Here is a 21,585-nt window from a genome sequence, read left to right as displayed (position 1 = left end):
CTATGGAACATCACTAGTCACTGGCAGCCAACCAGGAAAGGATCCTTTTATTCCCACTCACTGCCTCCTACCAAGCAGCCAATGATCTAAACATGCCAGTAACTTTCCTGTAATACCATGGGCTCTTAACTTGGTAAGCAGCCTCATACGTGGCACCTTGTCAAAGGCCTTCTGAAAGTCCGAATATACAACATCCACTGTATCCCATAAGACATAGCAGCAAAATTAGGCCACTCAGCCCATCGTGTCTGCTCCACCATTCCATCATGGTTGATCATAGATCCCACTCAACCCCAATCACCTACCTTCTTGCCACATCCTTTGATGCCCTGACCAATCAGGAAATGATCAACTTCTGCCTTGAGTATATGCACAGTCTTGGCATGCACCGCAGTCTGTGGCAGAGCATTCCACAGATTTACTCTCAGGCTAAAAATATTCCTCCTTATCTCTGTTCTAGAGGGTTGACTCTCAATTTTAAGGCTGTGCCCTCTAGTTCTACATACCCCCACCATTGGAAACATCCTCTCCACATCCAACCTATCTAGTCCTTTCAATATTCACTCCCTTCCAATGAGATTGCCCCACATTCTTCCAAATTCCAGTGAGTACAGGCCCAAAGCTGCCAAACACTCCTCATATGTTAACCCCTTCATTCCTGGAATCATCCTCGTGAACCTCCTTTGGACTCTCTCCAATGACAGCTAATCTTTTCTGAGATATGGGGCCCAAAACTGTTGACAATACTCCAAGTGCAGCCTGACCAGTGTCTTATAAAGGCTCAGCATTACCTCCTTGCTTTTATATTTTATTGCCCTTGAAATAAATGCCAACATTGCATTTGCCTTCTTTACCACAAACTCAACCTGTAAATTAACCTTAGGAGTCTTGCACCAGGACTCCGAAGTCTCTCTGCACCTCTGATACTTGAACTTTCTCCCCATCTAGATAATAGTCCACACTATTGTTCCTTTTACCAAAATGCATTATCATACATTTCCCAACACTATATTCCATCTGCCACATTTTGGCCATTCTTCCAATTTGTCCAAGTCCTGCTGCAATTGCATGGCTTCCTCAGCACTACCTACCCCTCCACCTATCTTCATATCATCCGCAAACTTTGTCACAAAGCCATCAATTCCATTACCTCAATCATTAACAAACAATATGAAAAGTAGCAGTCCTAATGCTGACCCCTGAGGAACAGCATTAGTCAAACAACCAGAAAAGGCCCCTTTTATTCCCACTCCCTGCCTCTGGCCTGTCAGCCATTCTGCAATCCATGCCAATATCTTTCATGTAACACCACAGGACTTTATCTTGTTAGCCTCATGTGTGGCACCTTATCAAATGCCTTCTGAGAATCCAAGTAAATGACATCCACTGCCTCTCTCTGTCCACCCAGCTTGTTACTTCTTCAAAGAATCCCAACAGATTTGTCAGGCAAGATTTCCCTTGACAGAAACCATGCTGACTTTGACTTATTTTATCATTAGTTTCCAAGTACCCCAAAACCTCATTCTTAATAATGGACTCCAACACTTTCCCAACCACTGAGGTTAAGCTAACTGGCCTATAATTTCCTTTCTTTTGTCTTCCTCCCTTCTTAAAGAGTGGAGCGACATCGCCAATCTTCCAGTTCTCCTCAATCCACCCAGAATGAAGTGATTCTTGAAAGACCACGACCAATGTATCCGTTCTCTCTTCAGCAGCCTCTCTCAGGACTCTGGGATGTAGTCTATCCTGTCCAGATGACTTATCCACCTTAAGACCTTTGAGCTTGCCGAGCACTTTTTCCTTTGTAATAACAAAGACACTCACAGACCACTGGCACCTGCTGGTGTCTTCCACAGTGCAGACAAATGCAAATTACCCATTAAGTATATCTGCTATTTCTTCGTCCCCCGTTACTATCTCAACAGCATCATTTTCCAGTGGTCCAACATCAACTTTGACCTGCCTTTTAATCTTTATGTAACTGAAAAAACTTTTCGAATCCTGCTTTATATTATTGGCTAGTCTGCCCTCATATTTCATCTTTTCCCTTTTTATAGCTTACTTGTCTTTTGTTGGATTTTAAAAGCTTCCCAATAATCCACCTTTGCACTCACTTTTGCTACCTTACGTGCCCTTACCTTGGCTTTTATGCAGTCCTTAACTTCCTTTGAAGTCACAGTTGTCAACCCCTGCCATTTGAGAACTTCTTCCTCTGTGGGACATATCCATCCTGCACCTTGTGAAATATTCCCTGAAAACTTCAGCCATTTCTGCTCTGCCGTCATCCCCACCAGTATCCTCCGCCAATTCCCCTTTAGCTATCCTCCATGCAATCTCCTCGAAGAATTCCAACAAATTCATCAGGGAAACTGAAGGAAACCATGCTGACTTTGTACTATCTTGTCCTGTGTCACAGTGTACTCTATCAACTCATCCTTAACAATAGACTCCAACATCTTCCCGACCACTGAGGTCAGGCTAACTGGTCTATAATTTCCTTTCTGCTGCCTTCCTCCTTTCTTAAAGAGTGGAGTGACATTTGAAATTGTCCAGTCCTCTGGCACCATGATTTTTGAAAAATCACTGCTAATGCGTCTACAATCTCGACTGCTACCTTTTTTAGAACCCCAGGGTTCAACTGGTCGGGTGACTTATGTATCTCTAGGTCTTTCAGCACCTTCTCCCTTGTAATAGCAACTGCACTCACTTCGCTTCCCTCACACCCTTCAACATCTAGCACAATGACAATATCTCCCACAATGAAAACTGATGCAAAGTACTCATTTAGCTAATCTGCCATCTCCTTGGCCCCCATTATTATTTCTCCGGCCTCATTTTCTAGCGGACCTATATCCACTCTCAGCTCTCTTATTTTTTTTAAAAGCTTGAAAAAGCTTTTACTAGCCCCTTTGATATTGTTTGCTAGCTTAACTTCATATTTCATCTTTTCCCTCCTAATGGCTCTTTTAGTTGCTCTCTGTAGGGTTTTGAAAACTTCCCAATCCTCTGTCTTCCCACTTATTTTTGCTTTATTGTATGCCTTTCGTTTGTTTTTACATTAGCTTTGACTTCCCTCATCAGAAACGGTTGTACTATTTTGCCATTTGTTTTTAGGATACGTCAATCCTGCACCTTCCTCAGCTTTCCTAGAAACTCACATCATTGCTGCTCTGCTGTCATCCCTGTCAGCACCTCCAACCAATTTACTTCGTCCAACTCCTCTCTCATACCACTGTTTGAGGCCATCTCATAGGCATTCAACAAAGTCACTCACTTGAGATCCACTTCCAACCTGATTTTCTCAATCTATCTGCATAGTTCATCGATTTTGCTTCTAACTTCCATCCAGCCCTCAAACTCACTTGGTCCATGTCGGACACTTCTCTCCCCTTTCTCAATCTCTCGGTCTCCATCACTGGAGACAGACTGTTCACTGACATCTTCTATAAGCCCGCTGACTCTCATAACTACCTCGACTATACCTCTTCCCACCCCGCCACATGCAAAAATGCTATTCCCTATTCCCAGTTCCTCTGTCTCTGCCGCATCTGCTCCCAGAATGAGGCTCTCCGTTCCAGGACATTTCAAATGTCCTCTTTCTTTAAGGATCGTGGTTTCCCTTCTGCCGTCATCAATGATGCCTTCAACCGCATCTCCTCCATTTCCCGCACTTCGGCCCTCACCCCATCCTCCCGTCACCACAACATGGACAGAGTTCCCCTTGTCCTCACCTACCACCCCACCAGCCTCCGAATCCAGCACATTATCCTCCGCAACTCCCGCCACCTTCAACAGGACCCCACCATTAAGCACATCTATCCCTCTCCACCCCTCTCCGCTTTCTGCAGGGATCGGTCCCTCCTCGACTCCCTAGTCCACACGTCCCTCCCCAGCGATCTCCCACCTAGCACTTATCCCTGTAAGCGTAAGTGCTACACCTGTCCCTACACCTTCTCTCTCACCACCATTCAGGGCCCCAAACAGTCCTTCCAGGTGAGGCAACACTTCATTTATGAATCTGTTTGTGTCATCTATTGCATCCGGTGCTCCCAGTGCGGTCTCCTCTACATCGGTGAAACCCGACGCAGATTGGGGGACTGCTTCGTTGAGCACCTCCACTCCGTCTGCCACAACAGACAGGATCTCTCGGTAGCCACCTACTTCAACTCTGCTTCACATTCCCATTCAGATATGTCCATACATGGCCTCCTCTACTGCCAGGATGAGGCTAAACTCAGGTTGGAGGAGCAACACCTCAGATACTGTAAAAAACTTACCCCTGATATCTCCTCCGTACCTACGTCCAAGCACCTTAAAACTGTGCCCTTTTGTGCTAGTCATTTCAGCCCTGGGAAAAAGCCTCTGACTATCCACCTGATTAATGCCTCTCATCATCTTATACACTTCTATCAGGTCACCTCTCATCCTCCGTCGCTCCAAGGAGAAAAGGCCGAGTTCACTCAATCTATTCTCATAAGGCACGCTTCCCAATCCAGGCAACATCCTTGTAAATCTCTTCTGCACCCTTTCTATAGTTTCCACATCCTTCCTGTAGTGAGGCGACCAGAACTGAGCACAGTACTCCAGGCGAGGTCTGACCAGGGTCCTATGTAGCTGTAATATTACCTCTCGGCTCCTAAACTCAATCCCACGATTGATGAAGGTCAATGCACCATATGCCTTCTTAACTACAGAGTCAACCTGCACAGTAGCTTCCTTTTTAGATTCTGTACCCCTAATGCACTGATAAATCACCCTGCTGGCTGCAATTATGTCCTATCATCTGCCTGCCCTTCCCGACAGTCTGACTGCACACTATCTTTGCTTTTTGACCATCCTGAGTCCCTTCACTCTGGTTCCCACACCTCTGCCAAATTAGTTTAAACCCTTCCCAACAGCTCTAACAAACCTCCCTGCAGCCTGTCCCTTTTGTACAGATCATACCTCTCCCAGAAGAGATCCCAATGATCCAAGAATTTGAAGCCTTGTCCCCTGCACCAGCTTCTCAGCCACGCATTAATGAGCCAAATCATCCTGTTTCTACCCTCACTGTTGTGTAGAACAGGCAGCAATCCTGAAATTACTACCTGGGAGGTCCTGCTTCTCAGCTTCCACCTTGCTCTCTAAATTCTCTTTTCAGGACCTCATTGCTTTTCCTCCCTATGTCACTGGTACCAACATGTACCACACCAAGACGTCTGGTTGCTGCTCTCCCTTCTTCTCCAAAATGTTGTGTAAGTAATCTTAGATGTCCCTGACCCTGGCACCTGGGAGGCAACATAACACCCAGGTGTCCCATTCACGTCTGCAGAATCTCCTGTGTGTTTCCCTGACTATTGAGCCTCCTATCACTATCGCTCCCCTCTTCTGCCTCTTTGCCTTCTGCACCACGGACCCATTCTCAGCGCCAGTAAATCCATGATATTTCCCTGGGAGGTCATCCCCCACAACAATAGCCAAAGCAGTATACTTATGTTTTTAGGGGAATGGCCACAGGGGTGCTTTGTGCTAACTGCCATTCACATTTCCATTTCTCCGGAGAGTCATCCAGCTACTCACTCCCTGCAACTTGAGACAGAGGTCAACAGATTCTAGATAGGTCATGGCATGGGGATAGGTGGGAGAAGGCAGCAGATCAGGGATGAGAGGGAAATTGGATCGGCCATAATGAAATGACGGAGTAGACTCAATGGACCAAATGGCCTAGTTCTGCTCCTACATCTTATGGTCTTAATCAGAGAGTAATGGACTTCCGGTAAGATGGTGATAGGTTAACCACTTAAAACTGTTTCTTACCTCCGCACTTTTTATCTTTTTTTTTACCCCAATCTGCTAATTTTTTTTGTTCTCCTACCTGCCTGCGAATACGCCTGTCTTACAATGGCTTCAAGGCCCTCTAAATCTGGGAAAAAAGAAGTCTCTGCGACTGCCACCGTCTCCGGCTCCTCTACCAATATTATCACCATTTTGGAACAGCACCGACAAGAGATTATATCTCAATTTAAGTCCAAATATAAGTCTTCTTTCAGTTTGTTGGAGTCAAAATTGGATCAAATTAGTTCCAAAGTGGAGGATCATGCCGTACGTCTGGATCATCTTGACTCAGAGACCGAAGATTTAAAATGTCGTGTTCAGTAGCTGGAAGCCGTTTGTTCTAACCTGACTGAGTATAACACCAAGTTAACATCTAAGTTAACTGATCTCGAAGCTCGGAGCAGAAGGCATAATCTACGATTCCTCGGTCTGCCAGAGGCTATCGAAAGTGGATCTCCTGTTGAATTTTTTTCTTCTTTACTTTGTGAGATTTTTGGGAAAGATACTCTTCCGACTTTACCTGAGTTAGACAGAGTTTACCGTTCATTTCTGGCCAAGCCCAAATTAGGCTCGAGGCCACATCCAGATATACTCTGTTTTCATCAATATCGGGTGAAAAATCTTTTGACTATGGAAGCATGTTGGAGAGGAAAATTGCAATATAAGGGTCATTGCATTCGTAATGTTGAAGATTATGCTCCTCAAATTTTGAGGCTGCGTGCCGAATACTAAGTCATTATGAAAGAGTTCTACAATCGTGGATTCAGGCCCTCTCTGCGTTATCCTGCCCATCTCCGAATAATTCTTTGTACTGGAGACAAAAAATGGTTCAACTCTGTTACAGAAACTTAGGAATTTATCCAAAGTCTCCCTGCCATTGCAGCTCCTTCAGACTCGATTTTGATTATTTAAAATAGCCGATTAGTACTTTTTTCTCCTCTCTTTGTTTTTTTTTCCTTGTTTTCTTTTTAAACTTTTAAATTATTGAAAATGGCTTAACTCTGTTACAGAAGTTCATAAATTTATCGAAAGTCTCCCTGCCATGGCGACTCGTTCAGACTCGATTTGATTATTTGAAATGACCGATTAGTACTTTTTTCCTCTCTCTTTGTTTTTTTCCCTGTTTTCTTTTTAAATTAAATTTTTAATTACTGAATTCTTTTTTTAGTTTTTCGCGGGTACGGTACTCTGGATTATTACTTTGAGTTAAGTCTCATACTCTGATGGTACTGTTCCTTTTTTTTCTTTATGTATGATTTTAATTCGTAGTGCACAAGTTCTCTGGTTTCTTTATGAACTGTTAATTAAACAGAGCTCATGAAGATATTCAGAAACTGAAAGTTGGGTTTAGGGGTAGTTTTTTTTCTGAAGAGCTTGCTTTCTTGCTTTGAGATTAGAGGGAGGGGAGGGTTCCCTAGTGCCAATACTATTTATACAACCCTTAGTTGTTCTTTGTTACTCAGGACTTCTTTTTCGTCCTGATTTTCTTGTCTTATACTTTTGCCTCAGAGCTGTTATTTGAACGTTTGTTCCTATTTATGCCTACTACCCTTTATGTTTTTTTATATGACAATGGTTAGCCCGTTGAATTTTATAAGCTGGAATGTGAAGGGATTGAACCATCCCGTTAAAAGAAGGAAAGTGTTTTCACATCTTAAGCAGTTCAAAGCTGACATTGCTTTTTTGCAAGAAACCCCCATTCGTAGTTTTGATAACTCTCGCCTTATGTCTAGGTGGGTGGAACAGCACTTCCATTCTGCTTTTCCGGCTAAAGCCAGAGGGGTTTTAATCCTTATTAATCAGAATGCTCCTTCTGAGCTTCACAACAAAGTATCAGATACAAATGGTCGTCTTATTATTGTCTCTGGGAAATTGTATAATAATTGGCTAACCTCTAACCTATTGCCATACCCGCCAGGTTGAGGGGGAAACTTAATCAGGTTATTCAAGTAACACCACTTAAACCGATACCTGCTTTTGGTGAACCTTTTTCGATGGGTCATAGCAGATTGTGTAGGCCCATTGCCATAGACTGCAGCTGGTCATCAGTACTTGTTAACAATTATGTGTGCTGTGTCTAGGTTCCCTGAAGCCGTGCCTCTTGGAAACATCAAGGCCAAGACTGTGGTAAAAGCATTCAGTAAGTTTTTCTCACTGATTGGTCTGCCCAAAGAAATTCAATTTGACATGGGTAGTAACTTTATTTCGAGAACATTCCAGGGGATGGTTGGAGAATTGAAAGCTAAGCACATTGTGTCATCTGCATATCACACAGAGTCCAAGGGAGCCTTGGAACAGTTCAACTCCACTCTTAATACCATGATTAAAACATATTGTGTGAAAAATGGGAAAAACTGGGATGAGGGGGTTCCCCTACTCTTATTTGCTGTTGGAGATACGATTCAAAAATCATTGGACAGTAGTCTGTTTGAACCTGTGTTCGGTCACAGGCCAAAAGGGCCTTTAACCCTACTCAGAGAACTGTGGTCTGATTTGGAAATATGGGTCAATGTGCGGAAAGGATTTAATAAGGTTTGTGACCTTGCAAAGGAAAGTTTGCAGAATGTTCAAATTAAAATAAAACACTTGTTGGATACGGTAGCACCTGCGGGTACTGTTATGAAAACAAATGGAGTCGTGGAGGCTGGAAATGAGATGAAAAATCATTTTAACCCGCTGAATCTAGTATCAATAAGATTTAAGGATTCCATTGTTTTGAAAAATATTACTGATGTGGTCCATCAATTGGAACCTACACCACAAAAACAAGTGAAGGAATTAATTAGCAAGCATAAAGATTTATTCCCTGACATTGCCAGACGGTGTACAGCCAAAGTACATGATGTCATTATAAATTCAGCCCAGCCCATCAAAGAGCATCCTTACAGAATGAATTTAGAGGAAAGTAAAATGGTTGAACAAGAAATTGGAAACAAGAAGGAACAAGGAAAGAGAGTGGGTGACTGTATTGATAGAGTGGGGAAGGCTAAATACCTCACAAAAATTGACTTGTTAAAAGGATAATGGGCTGTTCCTTTAACAGAGAGGGCTAAAGAGATATCAGCATTTGTGACACCGTCTGGACTGTATGAATACAATGTTTTACCCTTCAGGATGAAAAATGCACCAGGGACATTTCAAAGAATGATCAATTCTGTGTCTAGAGGGTTAGGAAACACAGGGGCTTATATCGATGATTTAGTGGTCTGGAATGACACGTGGGAAGAGCATATTGCAGCAGTAGAAAGACTGTTTGAAAGGCTGTCCAAGGCCACTCTTACTGTGAACCTTGATAAGAGTGAATTTGGTCATGCTACTGTTATTTATCTTGGCTATGCAGTAGGCCAAGGCCAACTGGCTCCTATACAGGCCAAGATTCAAGCTACTGCTGGGGTTCCTGTTCCAACTGGCAAGAAAGCTTTGAGAAGGTTTTTGGGAATGGTTGGGTATTATCATAAGTTTTGTAAGAACTTTGCAGATATCGCTCTCCCCCTAACAAAACTCCTAGGGAAGAGTGAAAGATTTGTATGGAGTGATGATCTACCAGCACATAGCACATGGAGATGTCCGTGGGAGAATGCTGCCGACTGGCACATTCTCGGCTGCAGGAGTACGTGCTGAGGGACGCACTGCAACTCGGTGCAGCCACTGCAAGGGCCCGGTGGGGAAGGACCACGGTTTAGGTTTCTTCTCCCGCGGGAGTGGGAAGGGTCGGGTGGCAGGGAGTATACCCCTCAACAATGGTGTGGAAAGGTGAACCAATGGAGTGCCATGTGGGTGGCCAAAAGTATGGATATGTACAGACCATAATGGAAACATATGTGAAGGATGGAAAGTTATTGAATGGTTTATTGTATATAATTTCATTTTTAAATAAAGTATATTTTGAAATAAAAACAAATCCCATATTCTTAATTGCCACTTAGAACCTAACCCTCTGATTGCTCTTTTTGGCACCTTGGGTGAAGTAGACATGCACTTGAGTCCGACTAAACGTCGAACATTATCTTTTGCCTCTCTCTTGGCTGGACAGTTAGTTCTTCTTAGGTGGAGAGATGCTGCCCCACCCACTCACGCTCAATGGCTTAGTGATATTATGTCCTGCTTAGACCTCGAAAAGATTCATTATTCACTTCTTAATTCGGACATAAAGTTTCATAAGGTGTGGGGACCTTTTCTTGAATACTTTCACAACTCCTCTTTAGATTAATTTTATCCTTTTTTTGTACTACAATCCCTCACTTTCAGCTTTTTTTTTCCTGTAAGTTTTAGGGTTTTTTGTTGTGAATCACATTATGGTTTCGGTAGTCGGCATTATATTTTTTTTTATATATATATATTTACAACTCTGTGGGGTTGAATGCTCTGATTAATAAAGGTTGGCCTGTTTTTTTTTCCAGTGGGAGGTTGGGGAGGATACTAATCTTACATGATTTTATTTTGGGTGCTTTTTCTTTATTGTTACGAATTATATATTGGACATGTTTGTTTTGCACTGTATAAATCTCCATTTTGTTGATTTTCTTTTTCTGTAGCTATACTGTAGAAACGCATAAAAAAATTAATTAAAAAAAGAGTAATTAGCTGAGCATGGACGTGTAGAGTTTCTGCTGATGATGTGTTAAACCAGAGACCATTTTCAGATGAGAAGCTGTTTATTATGTAAAATTGCAAGCTTGTAGAAGGACTGGCCTGTGATCTGGTCATTCTGGCCCAATGTTTGGGTGTACTGTTTGTAGAAAACAAGAGGCAATCTGCAGATGCTGGAAAGCCAAGCAACACACACAAATTGCTGGAGGAACTCATCAGGCCAGGCAGCATCTATGGAAAAGAGTACAGTCGGCATTTTGGCCACAGATGCTGCCTGGCCTGCTGAGATCCTCCAGCAGTTTGTGTGTGTTGTTGTTGTTGTAGTCTTGGCGACATCCAATGAGAATCTGACACAGGTCAGTCAGATGACCTCGAGCCAACAAAATTGGAACATCACAGATAAGAGTAAGAATAAAAATAAAGGAGGTGTAGTGGATGTTGTATACTTGGACTTTCAGAAGGCCTTTGACAAGGTGCCACACATGAGGCTGCTTACCAAGTTAAGAGTCCATGGTATTACAGGAAAGTTACTACCATGGATAGAGCATTGGCTGTTTGGAAGGAGGCAGTGAGTGGGAATAAAAGGATCCTTGTCTGGTTGGCTGCCAGTGACTAGTGATGTTCCGCAGGGGTCAGTGTTGGGACCACTTCTTTTTATGCTGTATATAAATGATTTAGCTGATGGAATAGATGGTTTCGTTGCCAAGTTTGCAGATGATACAAAGATTTGTGTAGGGACAGGTAGTGTTGAGGAAACAGGTAGGCTGCAGAAGGACTTTGACATATTAGGAGAATGGGCAAGAAAGTGGGAAATGAAATACGATGTTGGAAAGTTCAGGGTCATGCACCTTGGTAGTGGAACTAAATGTGCAAACTATTTTCTAAATGGGGAGAAAATCCAACAAGCTGAGATGCAAAGGACTTGGAAGTCCTTGTGCAGAACACCCTGAAGGTTAACTTGCAGGTTGAGTCAGTGGTGAGGAAGGCAAATACCATGTTAGCATTCATTTCAAGAGGTCTAGAATATAAGGGCAGGGAGGTGATGCTGAGTCTTTGTAAGGCACTGGTGAGGCCTCACCTTGAGTATTGTGAACAGTTTTGGGCCCCTCATCTCATGATTGAATGGCAAAGTAGACTCCAATGGGCTAGATGGCCAAATTCTGCTCCCACGTCCTATGGTGTAAAAATAGAGGATTTTCGGAGCACAGGCAGTGACCGCTCTGTGGAGACCAACCACATCCAGTGGATACCCCATATCAGAAACATGAAGATTACATCAGGTTTAAGAGAAACACCTGGCCAAAGACTTTTACTCTTCTTGACTAGGGTCAGGAACATCTAGTCGTTACACACAGAGTTATTCAGCTGTGTAAATTCACGTGCTTGTGAACTGAGCCAATAAAGGTGTTTGTCAGTAAATACAGATTCTCTCTGTGGCTAACTGATCAATATTATTGAGAGTTAATCATTGTAACAGGATATGTCAGACACACTGATTTAGAGATTGATAAATTACATAGAAAACTTATACTGTCAATTAACGGGATCATACGACTGCATAATTTCACTGAAGCAGACAGCTCCTACAGCACTCACCGAGTGAAGACTCCCAACAGCCCTGAAGTTTCCAACTTACCAACTCCAAGTATTCTGCAGTTCAGGTTCACCGACTCTGCTGCAGCCTCTGTGCACATCTTCAGAATCAACTCGATTCTCTCATTGTAAGTTTTGGGATTGGTTCGAACATATTTTTTTATGATTTCGCCCTGCGGGGTAAACAATCAAACTTAAATCAGAAATTGTAATATCTCAGTTACAGCAAACATATCTCATGTAAAATCAAAGAAGGAGCATCCAGACCTGAAACGTATCTGTACCTGCGTTAGGGAAAACGTTTGGTAGCACAGACACCCCATTCTGTGTAGGTTTCAGCTCATCCAACCTTTCATGGCAAGGCTGTGCCCTGCACCTAGTCCCACTCAGCAAGTATTACGATTTTTCTGATATTTTAGCTTCAATTCCCTGATTTTTCATTCTCATGACTTAACTTTCTTGTCTCCGAACTCTCCTTGTGCAATTACCCAAGAAATGGTAACATCAGCTGCAGCCTTCCCTCAACAACCAGTCACATTCGGGAATCCCCTGTAAGACCCTCAAACCCCCAACCACAGGAACACGTTCAGGAATCCCCTGTAAGACTCCCTTCAAACCCCCAACCACAGGAACACGTTCGGGAATCCCCTGTAAGACTCCCTTCAAACCCCCAACCACAGGAACACGTTCAGGAATCCCCTGTAAGACCCTCAAACCCCCAACCACAGGAACACGTTCGGGAATCCCCTGTAAGACTCCCTTCAAACCCCCAACCACAGGAACACGTTCGGGAATCCCCTGTAAGACTCCCTTCAAACCCCCAACCACAGGAACACGTTCGGGAATCCCCTGTAAGACCCTCAAACCCCCAACCACAGGAACACGTTCAGGAATCCCCTGTAAGACCCTCAAACCCCCAACCACAGGAACACGTTCGGGAATCCCCTGTAAGACTCCCTTCAAACCCCCAACCACAGGGACACGTTCGGGAATCCCCTGTAAGACCCTCAAACCCCCAACCACAGGAACACGTTCGGGAATCCCCTGTAAGACTCCCTTCAAACCCCCAACCACAGGAACACGTTCGGGAATCCCCTGTAAGACTCCCTTCAAACCCCTAACCACAGAAACACGTTCGGGAATCCTCTGTAAGACCCTTAAACCCCCCAACCACAGGAACACGTTTGGGAATCCCCTGTAAGACCCTCAAACCCCCAACCATAGGAACACGTTCGGGAATTCCCTGTAAGACTCCCTTCAAACCCCCAACCACAGGAACACGTTCGGGAATCCCCTGTAAGACTCCCTTCAAACCCCCAACCACAGGAACACGTTCGGGAATCCCCTGTAAGACCCTCAAACCCCCAACCACAGGAACACGTTCGGGAATCCCCTGTAAGACCCTTAAACCCCCCAACCACAGGAACACGTTCGGGAATCCCCTGTAAGACTCCCTTCAAACCCCCAACCACAGGAACACGTTCAGGAATCCCCTGTAAGACTCCCTTCAAACCCCCAACCACAGGAACACGTTCGGGAATCCCCTGTAAGACCCTCAAACCCCCAACCACAGGAACACGTTCGGGAATCCCCTGTAAGACTCCCTTCAAACCCCCAACCACAGGAACACGTTCAGGAATCCCCTGTAAGACCCTCAAACCCCCAACCACAGGAACACGTTCGGGAATCCCCTGTAAGACTCCCTTCAAACCCCCAACCACAGGAACACGTTCGGGAATCCCCTGTAAGACCCTCAAACCCCCAACCACAGGAACACGTTCGGGAATCCCCTGTAAGATGCTCCTCACTGTGCTCCTATTTTAGAACAGCTATTAACCAGCCTTTTTATCAGCTCATCTTAAAGCTTTTGAGTATTGCCTATTTATTTTTGATTAAAGATTATAAAGATTAGATTTATCAGTCACGTACACAGAAACATACAGTGAAATCTGTCATTTATGTCAATGACCAACATGGTCTGAGACTATACTGGGGGCAGTCCACAAGCGTCACCCCCATAGGAACCCTTCAGCCATGGGGAGAATGAACAAACTCACTACAGGCAGTGGCAGGAGTGGAGCTGCCATCACTGGCACTGTAAACAATTATGCTACCATGCTGTACTTAAATTTGTGCTGTGTTTTTCTGTATTAAAGTGGCATATTGATGTTGTATTTCGTGAGAACAACACAGGCAAGTGGACAAGGGACATCCAGTTTGTGCTAATCTGAGGAAAGATTCATTACCTTCATACTGACAATAGATAACCTGAGGAAAGGATCATTACCTGCATACTGACAATAGATAATCTGGGGAAAGATTCATTACCTTCATACTGATAATAGATAACCTGAGGAAAGATTCATTACCTTCATACTGATAATAGATAACCTGAGGAAAGATTCATTACCTTCATACTGACAATAGATAACCTGAGGAAAGATTCATTACCTTCATACTGACAATAGATAATCTGAGGAAAGATTCATTACCTTCATACTGATAATAGATAACCTGAGGAAAGAATCATTACCTTCATACTGACAATAGATAATCTGGGGAAAGATTCATTACCTGCATACTGATAATAGATAATCTGGGGAAAGATTCATTACCTTCATACTGATAATAGATAATCTGGGGAAAGATTCATTACCTTCATACTGACAATAGATAACCTGAGGAAAGAATCATTACCTGCATACTGACAATAGATAATCTGGGGAAAGATTCATTACCTTCATACTGATAATAGATAACCTGAGGAAAGGATCATTACCTGCATACTGATAATAGCCACTCGCAGGTTTGTTCCACCTAAGTCCACAGCTAAGGCACTCTGTATTTCCAGGATGTGGTCGATATCCTGCGAGCCGCACTCCTTCACCGGTGGGAAACAAAACTTCTTCTGCAGAGGCTCAGTCACATCTATTGTCTTCAGAAACCTCAATATCCGTGGGACTGCGTTTCCATCGCCATATATTTTCGAACTTGAAATACAATTTTAAAAGGTTTAAAAAGAAGCAATTGTGGGCTTTCGGTGTTTCTCCGCAGCCCAATCAAATCACGTTTCATTAGCAAGGGCAAATAAAAATAAAGCAGGGGCAAGTAGAGGAGTCATCGTGTAAGTGGATTAGTGCTGGAGTTGGGGATGCCTTCACAAGAACAGGCTTGGGCGAGTAAGTTTCTTCTTCGCCCGTTAGTGTATACTGAGAGCAGTGAGGACGGCTCCGGGGGCTGTGTTGCGTCCTCTGTGGGAAATGTGGGAATTCTGGGAGACTGCCAACCTCCCGATAACCAGAGGTACCAAGCTGCAGCTCATCAGAGAATGTGCTAAAGAACTGGAGCAGCAGCTCAAACAGGAAACCGAGGAAATGACAGGAATTACAGGGAGGTAGGCACTCCTAAGTTGCTGGAGGCAGGCACCTGGGTGACTGTCAGGAGAAGAAAAGGAAATGGGCAGCCATTGCAGAATACCCCTGTGCCCGTTCCCTCAGTAACAAGTATACCGCTTTGAATATTCCTGGGGAAGGAACATATCGGAGGAAGCCGCAGTGATCAGGTCTCTGCACTGTGGCTCAGAAGGGATGGGGAGAAGAGGACTGCAGTAGTGATAGGGGATTTCACAGTTGGAGTAGACATGAGATTCTGTGAATGCAACCAAAACACCCAGTTGGTATCTTGCCCCCCAGATGCCAGGGTCAGGGATGTCTTGGATCGAGTCCATGGCATCCTAAAGGGGCACGGTGAGCAGTCAGAAGTCTTGGTACATATTGGCATCAGTCCTAAGGAGAGAATTTAGGGACATGGGTAGAAAGCTGAAAAACAGGACCTCCTGGGTAGTAATCTCTGGACTGCTGACCATGCTACACGCCAGTGAGAATAGGATGATTTGGCAGATGAATACGGGGCTGAGGAACTGGTGCAGTGGGCAGGGTTTCAGATTTCTGGATCATTGCAATCTCTTCTGTGAAAGGTGTGGCCTGTACAAAACAGACGGGTTACACCTGAATCCCAGGGGTACCAGTCAGGAGGGGAAAGGGTTAAGCAGCCAGTGGAGGGTACCCTGCGGCTACCCCCCTCAACAACAGGTATACCACTGTGAATACTGTCGGGGGGGGGGACTGAACAGAGAAAAGCAACAGCAGTAGGGTCTTTGGCACTGAATCTGCCTCTGTGACTGAGAAGGGAAGGGGGGAGAAAAAGAGGCACGCTGTGGTGATTTGTTAATTAGGGGAATGGACAGGAGGGTCGGTGGGTGAGAAGATTTTCCGAAGGCATGTTGCCTCCCAAGTGCCAGGGCATGGGATATCTCTGATCAAATCCTCAGTATTCTTAAGTGGGACGGTAAGCAGCCGGAAGTCATGGTCCACATAGGTACCAAAGATCTGGGCAGGACCAGTGACGAGGTTCTGCATAGAGAGTTCAGTGAATTAGGACCTCCAAGGCTAGTGCCACGTGCTAGTAAGGCCAGGACTAGGAAGATTACACAGTTTAACATGCAGCTGAGGAGTTGATGTAGGAGATTTTTGAATCATGGGCTCTCTTCCAGGGAAGGTGGGACACGTACAGAAGACACAAACAAGAGAGAATCTGCAGATGCTGGAAATCCAAGCAACACACACAAAGTGCTGGAGAAACTCAGCAGGTCAGGTAGCATCGATGGAAAAAAGTACAGTCGACATTTTGGGCCAAGACAGACACCAACAGGTGGGAGTATTGTCCACAGGGCACATGTCTATGTGTCCTGATGAAGGGTCTCAGCCCAAAACATTGACGGTACTTTTTCCAAAGATACTGCCTGGCCTGCAGAGTTCCTCCAGCACTTTGTGTGTATTACCTGTACAGAAGAGGTGGTTTGCACTTGAACTGGAGTGGGACTAATATCCTAAAGGGAAGATTTGTTAATGCTGCACGACGGGGTTTAAACTAGAGTTACAGGGGGATGGGAACCAGAGTGCAAGAACAGTTAGTGGAGATGTTGTGGAGGCAGTTGCTGGTAGAACGTCAGACAAAGTCAGGAATGAGAAGCTTGAATTGCATATATTTCAATACCAGAAGTAGAACAGGACAGGCGGATGAGCTCAGGACATGGATCAACACATGGGTGGCGGGGGGGGGAGAGATCGTAAATGAATGCTTTCCATCTGTATTGACTCAAGGGATGGATACAGAGTATACAAGTGAGGCAATGAGGAGGTGTTGTTTGCTACCCTGAGGCAAATCAGGGTGGATAAATCCCCAGGACCTGACAAAGTGTTCCCTCAGACCCTACAGGAGGTAAGGGCAGAAACTGTCGGAGAGAAAGTTCAAACATCAGAGGTGCAGAGGGATTTAGGAGTCCTCATGCAAGACTTCCAGAAGGCTAATTTATAAATTGAGTCTATGGTAAAGAAAGCAAATGCAATGTTGGCATTTATTTCAAGGGGAATTGAATATAAAAACAAAGAGATAATGTGGAGGCTTTATAAGACACTAGTCAGGGCACACTTGGAGTATCGTCCAGTTTTGGGCCCCATATCTCAGAAAGGATGTGTTGTCATTGGAGAGAGTCCAGAGGAGGTTCATGAGGTTCTGGGAATGAAGGGGTTAACATGTGAGGAGTGTTTGGAAGCTCTGGGCCCGTACTCACCGGAATTTAGAAGAATGGGGGGGGATCTCATTGAAACCTACCAAATGTAGAAAGGACTAGATAAAGTGGATATGGAGAGGATGTTTCCTATGGTGGGGGTATCCCCAGAAATCAAAATTGAGGGGCTCCCTGTTAGAATGGATATAAGGAGGAATTGTTTTAGCCAGAGAGTAGTAAATCTGTCGAATGCTCTGTCAAATCCATGGGTATATTTAAAGTGGAAGTTGATAGTTTCTTGAATGGTCAGGGCATCAAAGGATATGGTGAGAAGGCAGGTGTATGGGGCTGAGTGGGATCTGGGATCAGTCAGGATGGAATGGGGGAGCAGAGTCGTTGGGCTGAAAGCCTAATTCTGCTTCGATGTCTTATGGTCTTATGTAGGCTGCAAATTACAATAGGAAATAGAAAAAGTATGTCAAAAGGGCATTGTTGCAATAGTCGTGGGGGACTCCAAACTGCAGGTAGATTGGGAATATCAGGTTGATGCTGGATCCCGACAGAGGAAACTTGTAGAATGCCTACAAGGTGGCTTTTGCCCAAGAGGGAGCAGCTATTCTGGATTAGGTGTGGTGTAATGAACTGGATTTGATTAGGGAGCTTAAGGTAAAGAACCCTTAGGAGGCAGTGATCATAATATAGAATTCACCCTGCAATTTGGGAGGAACAAGCTAAAACCAAATGTATCCGTATTACAGTGGAGTACAGAGGCATGCAAGAGGAGTTGGCCAAACGTGATTGGAAGGCAACACTAATAGAGATGTCAACAGAGCAGCAATGCCCAGAGTTTCTGGGAAGAATTTGGAAGGCATATGGTAGATACATCCCAAAGAACTAGTTTTCTAAAAGGCAGGACGGCACAACCTGCCAAACCCAACATAAAGGCAAGAGAGGGATATAATAGAGCAAAAGTTAGTGGAAGTTGGAGGACTGGGAGCCTTTATACCAACAGAAGGAAGTGAAAAGCCATAAGGAGTGAAAAGATGAAATGTGTAGGTATGCTAACCAATAATATCAAAGTGGATAGCAAAAGGTGTTTCAGATATTTAAACAGTAAAAGAGAGGGGAGAGTAGATATTGGACTGCTGGAAAATGATGCTGGAGATAGTAATGGGGGGACAAGGAAATGGTGGAAGAACTAAGTACGTACTTTGCATCCGTCTTCACTGTGAAAGACACTAGCTGTTGCCAAGAGTTCTAGTGTCGGGGTAGAAGTGAGTGCAGTTGCTTTTCCTAGGGTGAAGGTGCTTAGGAAGCTGAAAGATCTGAAGGTAGATAGGTCACCTGGACAAGGTGGACTACACCTGGGGGTTCTGAAAGAGGTAGATGAAGAGATTACGGAGACATTACTAATGATCTTTCAAGAATCACTAGATTCTGGCATGTTTCTAGAAAATTGTAAATGTCACTCTACCCTTCAAGAAGGGAGAGGGGCAGTAAAAAGGAAATTATAGGTCAGTTAGTCTGACCTCAGTGGTTGGGAAGATTTTAGAGTTGATTGTCAAGGATGTGATCTCAGTATACTTGGAAGCACATGATAAAATAAGCCCCTTATCTAAGAAAGAATGTGCTGACATTGGAGAGGATTCAAAGGATGTTCACGAAAATTATTCCAAGAATAAAAGGCTCATCTTATAAGCTCTGGGCCTGTACTTGCTGGAATTTAGAAGAATGAGGGTGGATCTCATTGAAAACTATCAAATGTTGAAAAGCCTAGATAGAGTGGATGTGGAGAGGATGTTTCCTATAGTGGGGGGAGTCTAGGACCAGAAGGCACAGATAGAATGGATGTGGAGAGGATGTTTCCTGTAGGGGGGAGTCTAGGACCAGAGGGCACAGATAGAGTGGATGTGGAGAGGATGTTTCCGATAGTTGGGGAGTCTAGGTCCAGAGGGCACAGCCTCAGAATAGAGGGCAACCAGAGATGAAGAGGAATTTATTTAGCCAGTTCATGACCTTTGTGCTATTGGTTGAATGTAGTGTAAAGCAGATGTGCCCAATGGCCCCACTCCCCTAGCAGTGAAATCACCGTTCCCCGGCATTGTTCTGCACATTCAGGCCATACTGTCGCGTTGTAAAGTAAAACTATCAGCATACCATGGGTACAACTTCCCAAACTGGAGCTGCAGAGCATGAAGTATTTTGTTGTGACATTCAGCATTCCGAACATGAAGAACATTTTCACCTAAAGCCGCAAAGGAACAGGGGGTAAAAATGTATTCAAAGTAGAAGAAAATTATTTTACTTTATGGCCTAGAAGCAGTGCGGATTACTGATTGATCCAAATCCCCCTGCCATTCCTCCACCCTATGAGTGTAGCCTTCAATTACCCAGGCCCCTTTGAGCTGAATCTCTATAGATTGCCTCACCTTTCCCTGCGCTACGTGAAAAGTGTGCTTGCTGGGGAAAGAAGGGTGAACAATAAGGTTATGAGACTTAGGAGCAGAATTCAGCCACTTAGCCCATTGAGTCTGCTCCACCATTCCATCATGGCTGATTTATTATCCCCTCTCTCCTGGCTTCTCCCTGTAAACTTTGGCACCTATTAGCCTCTGCTTCAAATATTCTCAATGATTTGGCAAAGAACTCCACAGATTCACCGCCCGCTGACAAAATCAATTCCTCCTAGTCTCTGAACCATGCAATCACAGAGTGAACTATACTTTCTTAACGTTTAAAGCGGGGAGGGAGAAGTGGGAATTCTACATTTCTGAAACTTTTACTTCAGGCTTGTTGTTGCTTGTTTGTTTCTCAATGGCAATGGGGGGGGGCGGAAAGGGCAGAGGGGGAGGGGCAGAGGGGGAGGGAGTAGGAGGAAGAGGTAGGGGAGAGGTGGGAGGGGTGAGGCGAGTAGGATAGGGTGGGGGCGTAAATACATGCCGGTATTTCTCTTTTTGCTGCATATTTTATTCCATATTTGTACTTTAATCTGTAGGTTTTTAAATATAATTCTTTAATTCTTATAACTGAAAATTCCTAATTCAGATATCCATTCAGTGGCCACTTTACTAGGTACACCAGCTCGTTAAAACAAATACTTAATCACCCAATCATATGGCATTAACTCAATGCATAAAAGCATGCAGATGTGGTCCAGACGTTCTGTTGTTCACGGCAAATGTCAGAATGGGAAAGAAATGTGACCTAAGTGGCTTTGACCATTGAATGACTGTGGTGCCAGACAGTGTAGCCTGTGTATCTCAGAAACCGTTGATCTGCTGGGACTTTCATGCACAATAATCTCTAAAGTTTACAAAGAACGGTGTGAAAAACACAAAACATCCAGTGAATGGCAGTTCTGTGGGCAAAACGGTTTGTTAATGAGAGCGCTCAGAGGAGACTGGCCAGACTGGTTCAATCTGACAGGAAGGTGACAGTAACTCAAATAATCACACATTATAACAGTGGTGTGCGGAAGACCATCTCTGAATGTACAACTCATCGAACATTGTAGTGGATGGACTACAGCAGCAGAAGACCATATCGGTTTCCACTCCTGTGCAGACAGTGAATAAAGTTGATCCTTGATGTTAGACTGCATTCATTTATGTTGCAATGTCCTGCACTTTCTGATTACAAATCTGACAAAGCGTCTTCCAGAAAGAGCTCTTGCTATCAGCACTGGGGAAATGGACTGCCCCTCTCCTCCCACTGAGTTCTCCCTGATCCGAAAGCACACAGAAATAGGGAAGTTATTGTAATGAGGCAACAATTGACCAAACAATGATTCACCGTGCTCTTGTCTCGCCTAATCCCAATTTGACAGCACTTGGAACCGCCCTGGCTGGATAAATTAACTCTGTTGCTAACAACTAGTTTGACTTAAGGTTATGGGTGTAGATCTCATCCCAACCAGCGGTGCTGGATTTAAACTGAGGCCTTGTAATCTGCAGTTGTAAATTCTATCGTGGGCACTATCCCAACCAGGATCGGGGACATCTTCAAATGGCAATGCCTTG

The 21,585-nt window shown here is 44.3% G+C and overlaps 1 protein-coding gene across 3 annotated transcripts in view; it reads right to left on the bottom strand.

Annotated features, from left to right (window-relative positions):
- The window catches only part of gne (glucosamine (UDP-N-acetyl)-2-epimerase/N-acetylmannosamine kinase), a 138,261-nt gene that overhangs the window by 31,006 nt on the left and 85,670 nt on the right, over positions 1-21,585 (bottom strand). For all 3 annotated transcript variants that reach the window (XM_063042570.1, XM_063042567.1, XM_063042568.1), the window contains 3 exons: positions 19,724-19,811; positions 14,777-14,987; positions 12,041-12,170 (listed from right to left, as the gene is read on the bottom strand). In XM_063042570.1, coding sequence (XP_062898640.1) covers positions 12,041-12,170; positions 14,777-14,987; positions 19,724-19,811 — 429 coding nt within the window. The remainder of the gene's footprint in view (positions 1-12,040; positions 12,171-14,776; positions 14,988-19,723; positions 19,812-21,585) is intronic.

Source organism: Mobula hypostoma, chromosome 3 (assembly GCF_963921235.1).
Source record: "Mobula hypostoma chromosome 3, sMobHyp1.1, whole genome shotgun sequence".
Taxonomy (NCBI): Eukaryota; Metazoa; Chordata; class Chondrichthyes; order Myliobatiformes; family Myliobatidae; genus Mobula; species Mobula hypostoma.
This window is presented reverse-complemented; position numbering and strand designations above follow the sequence as displayed.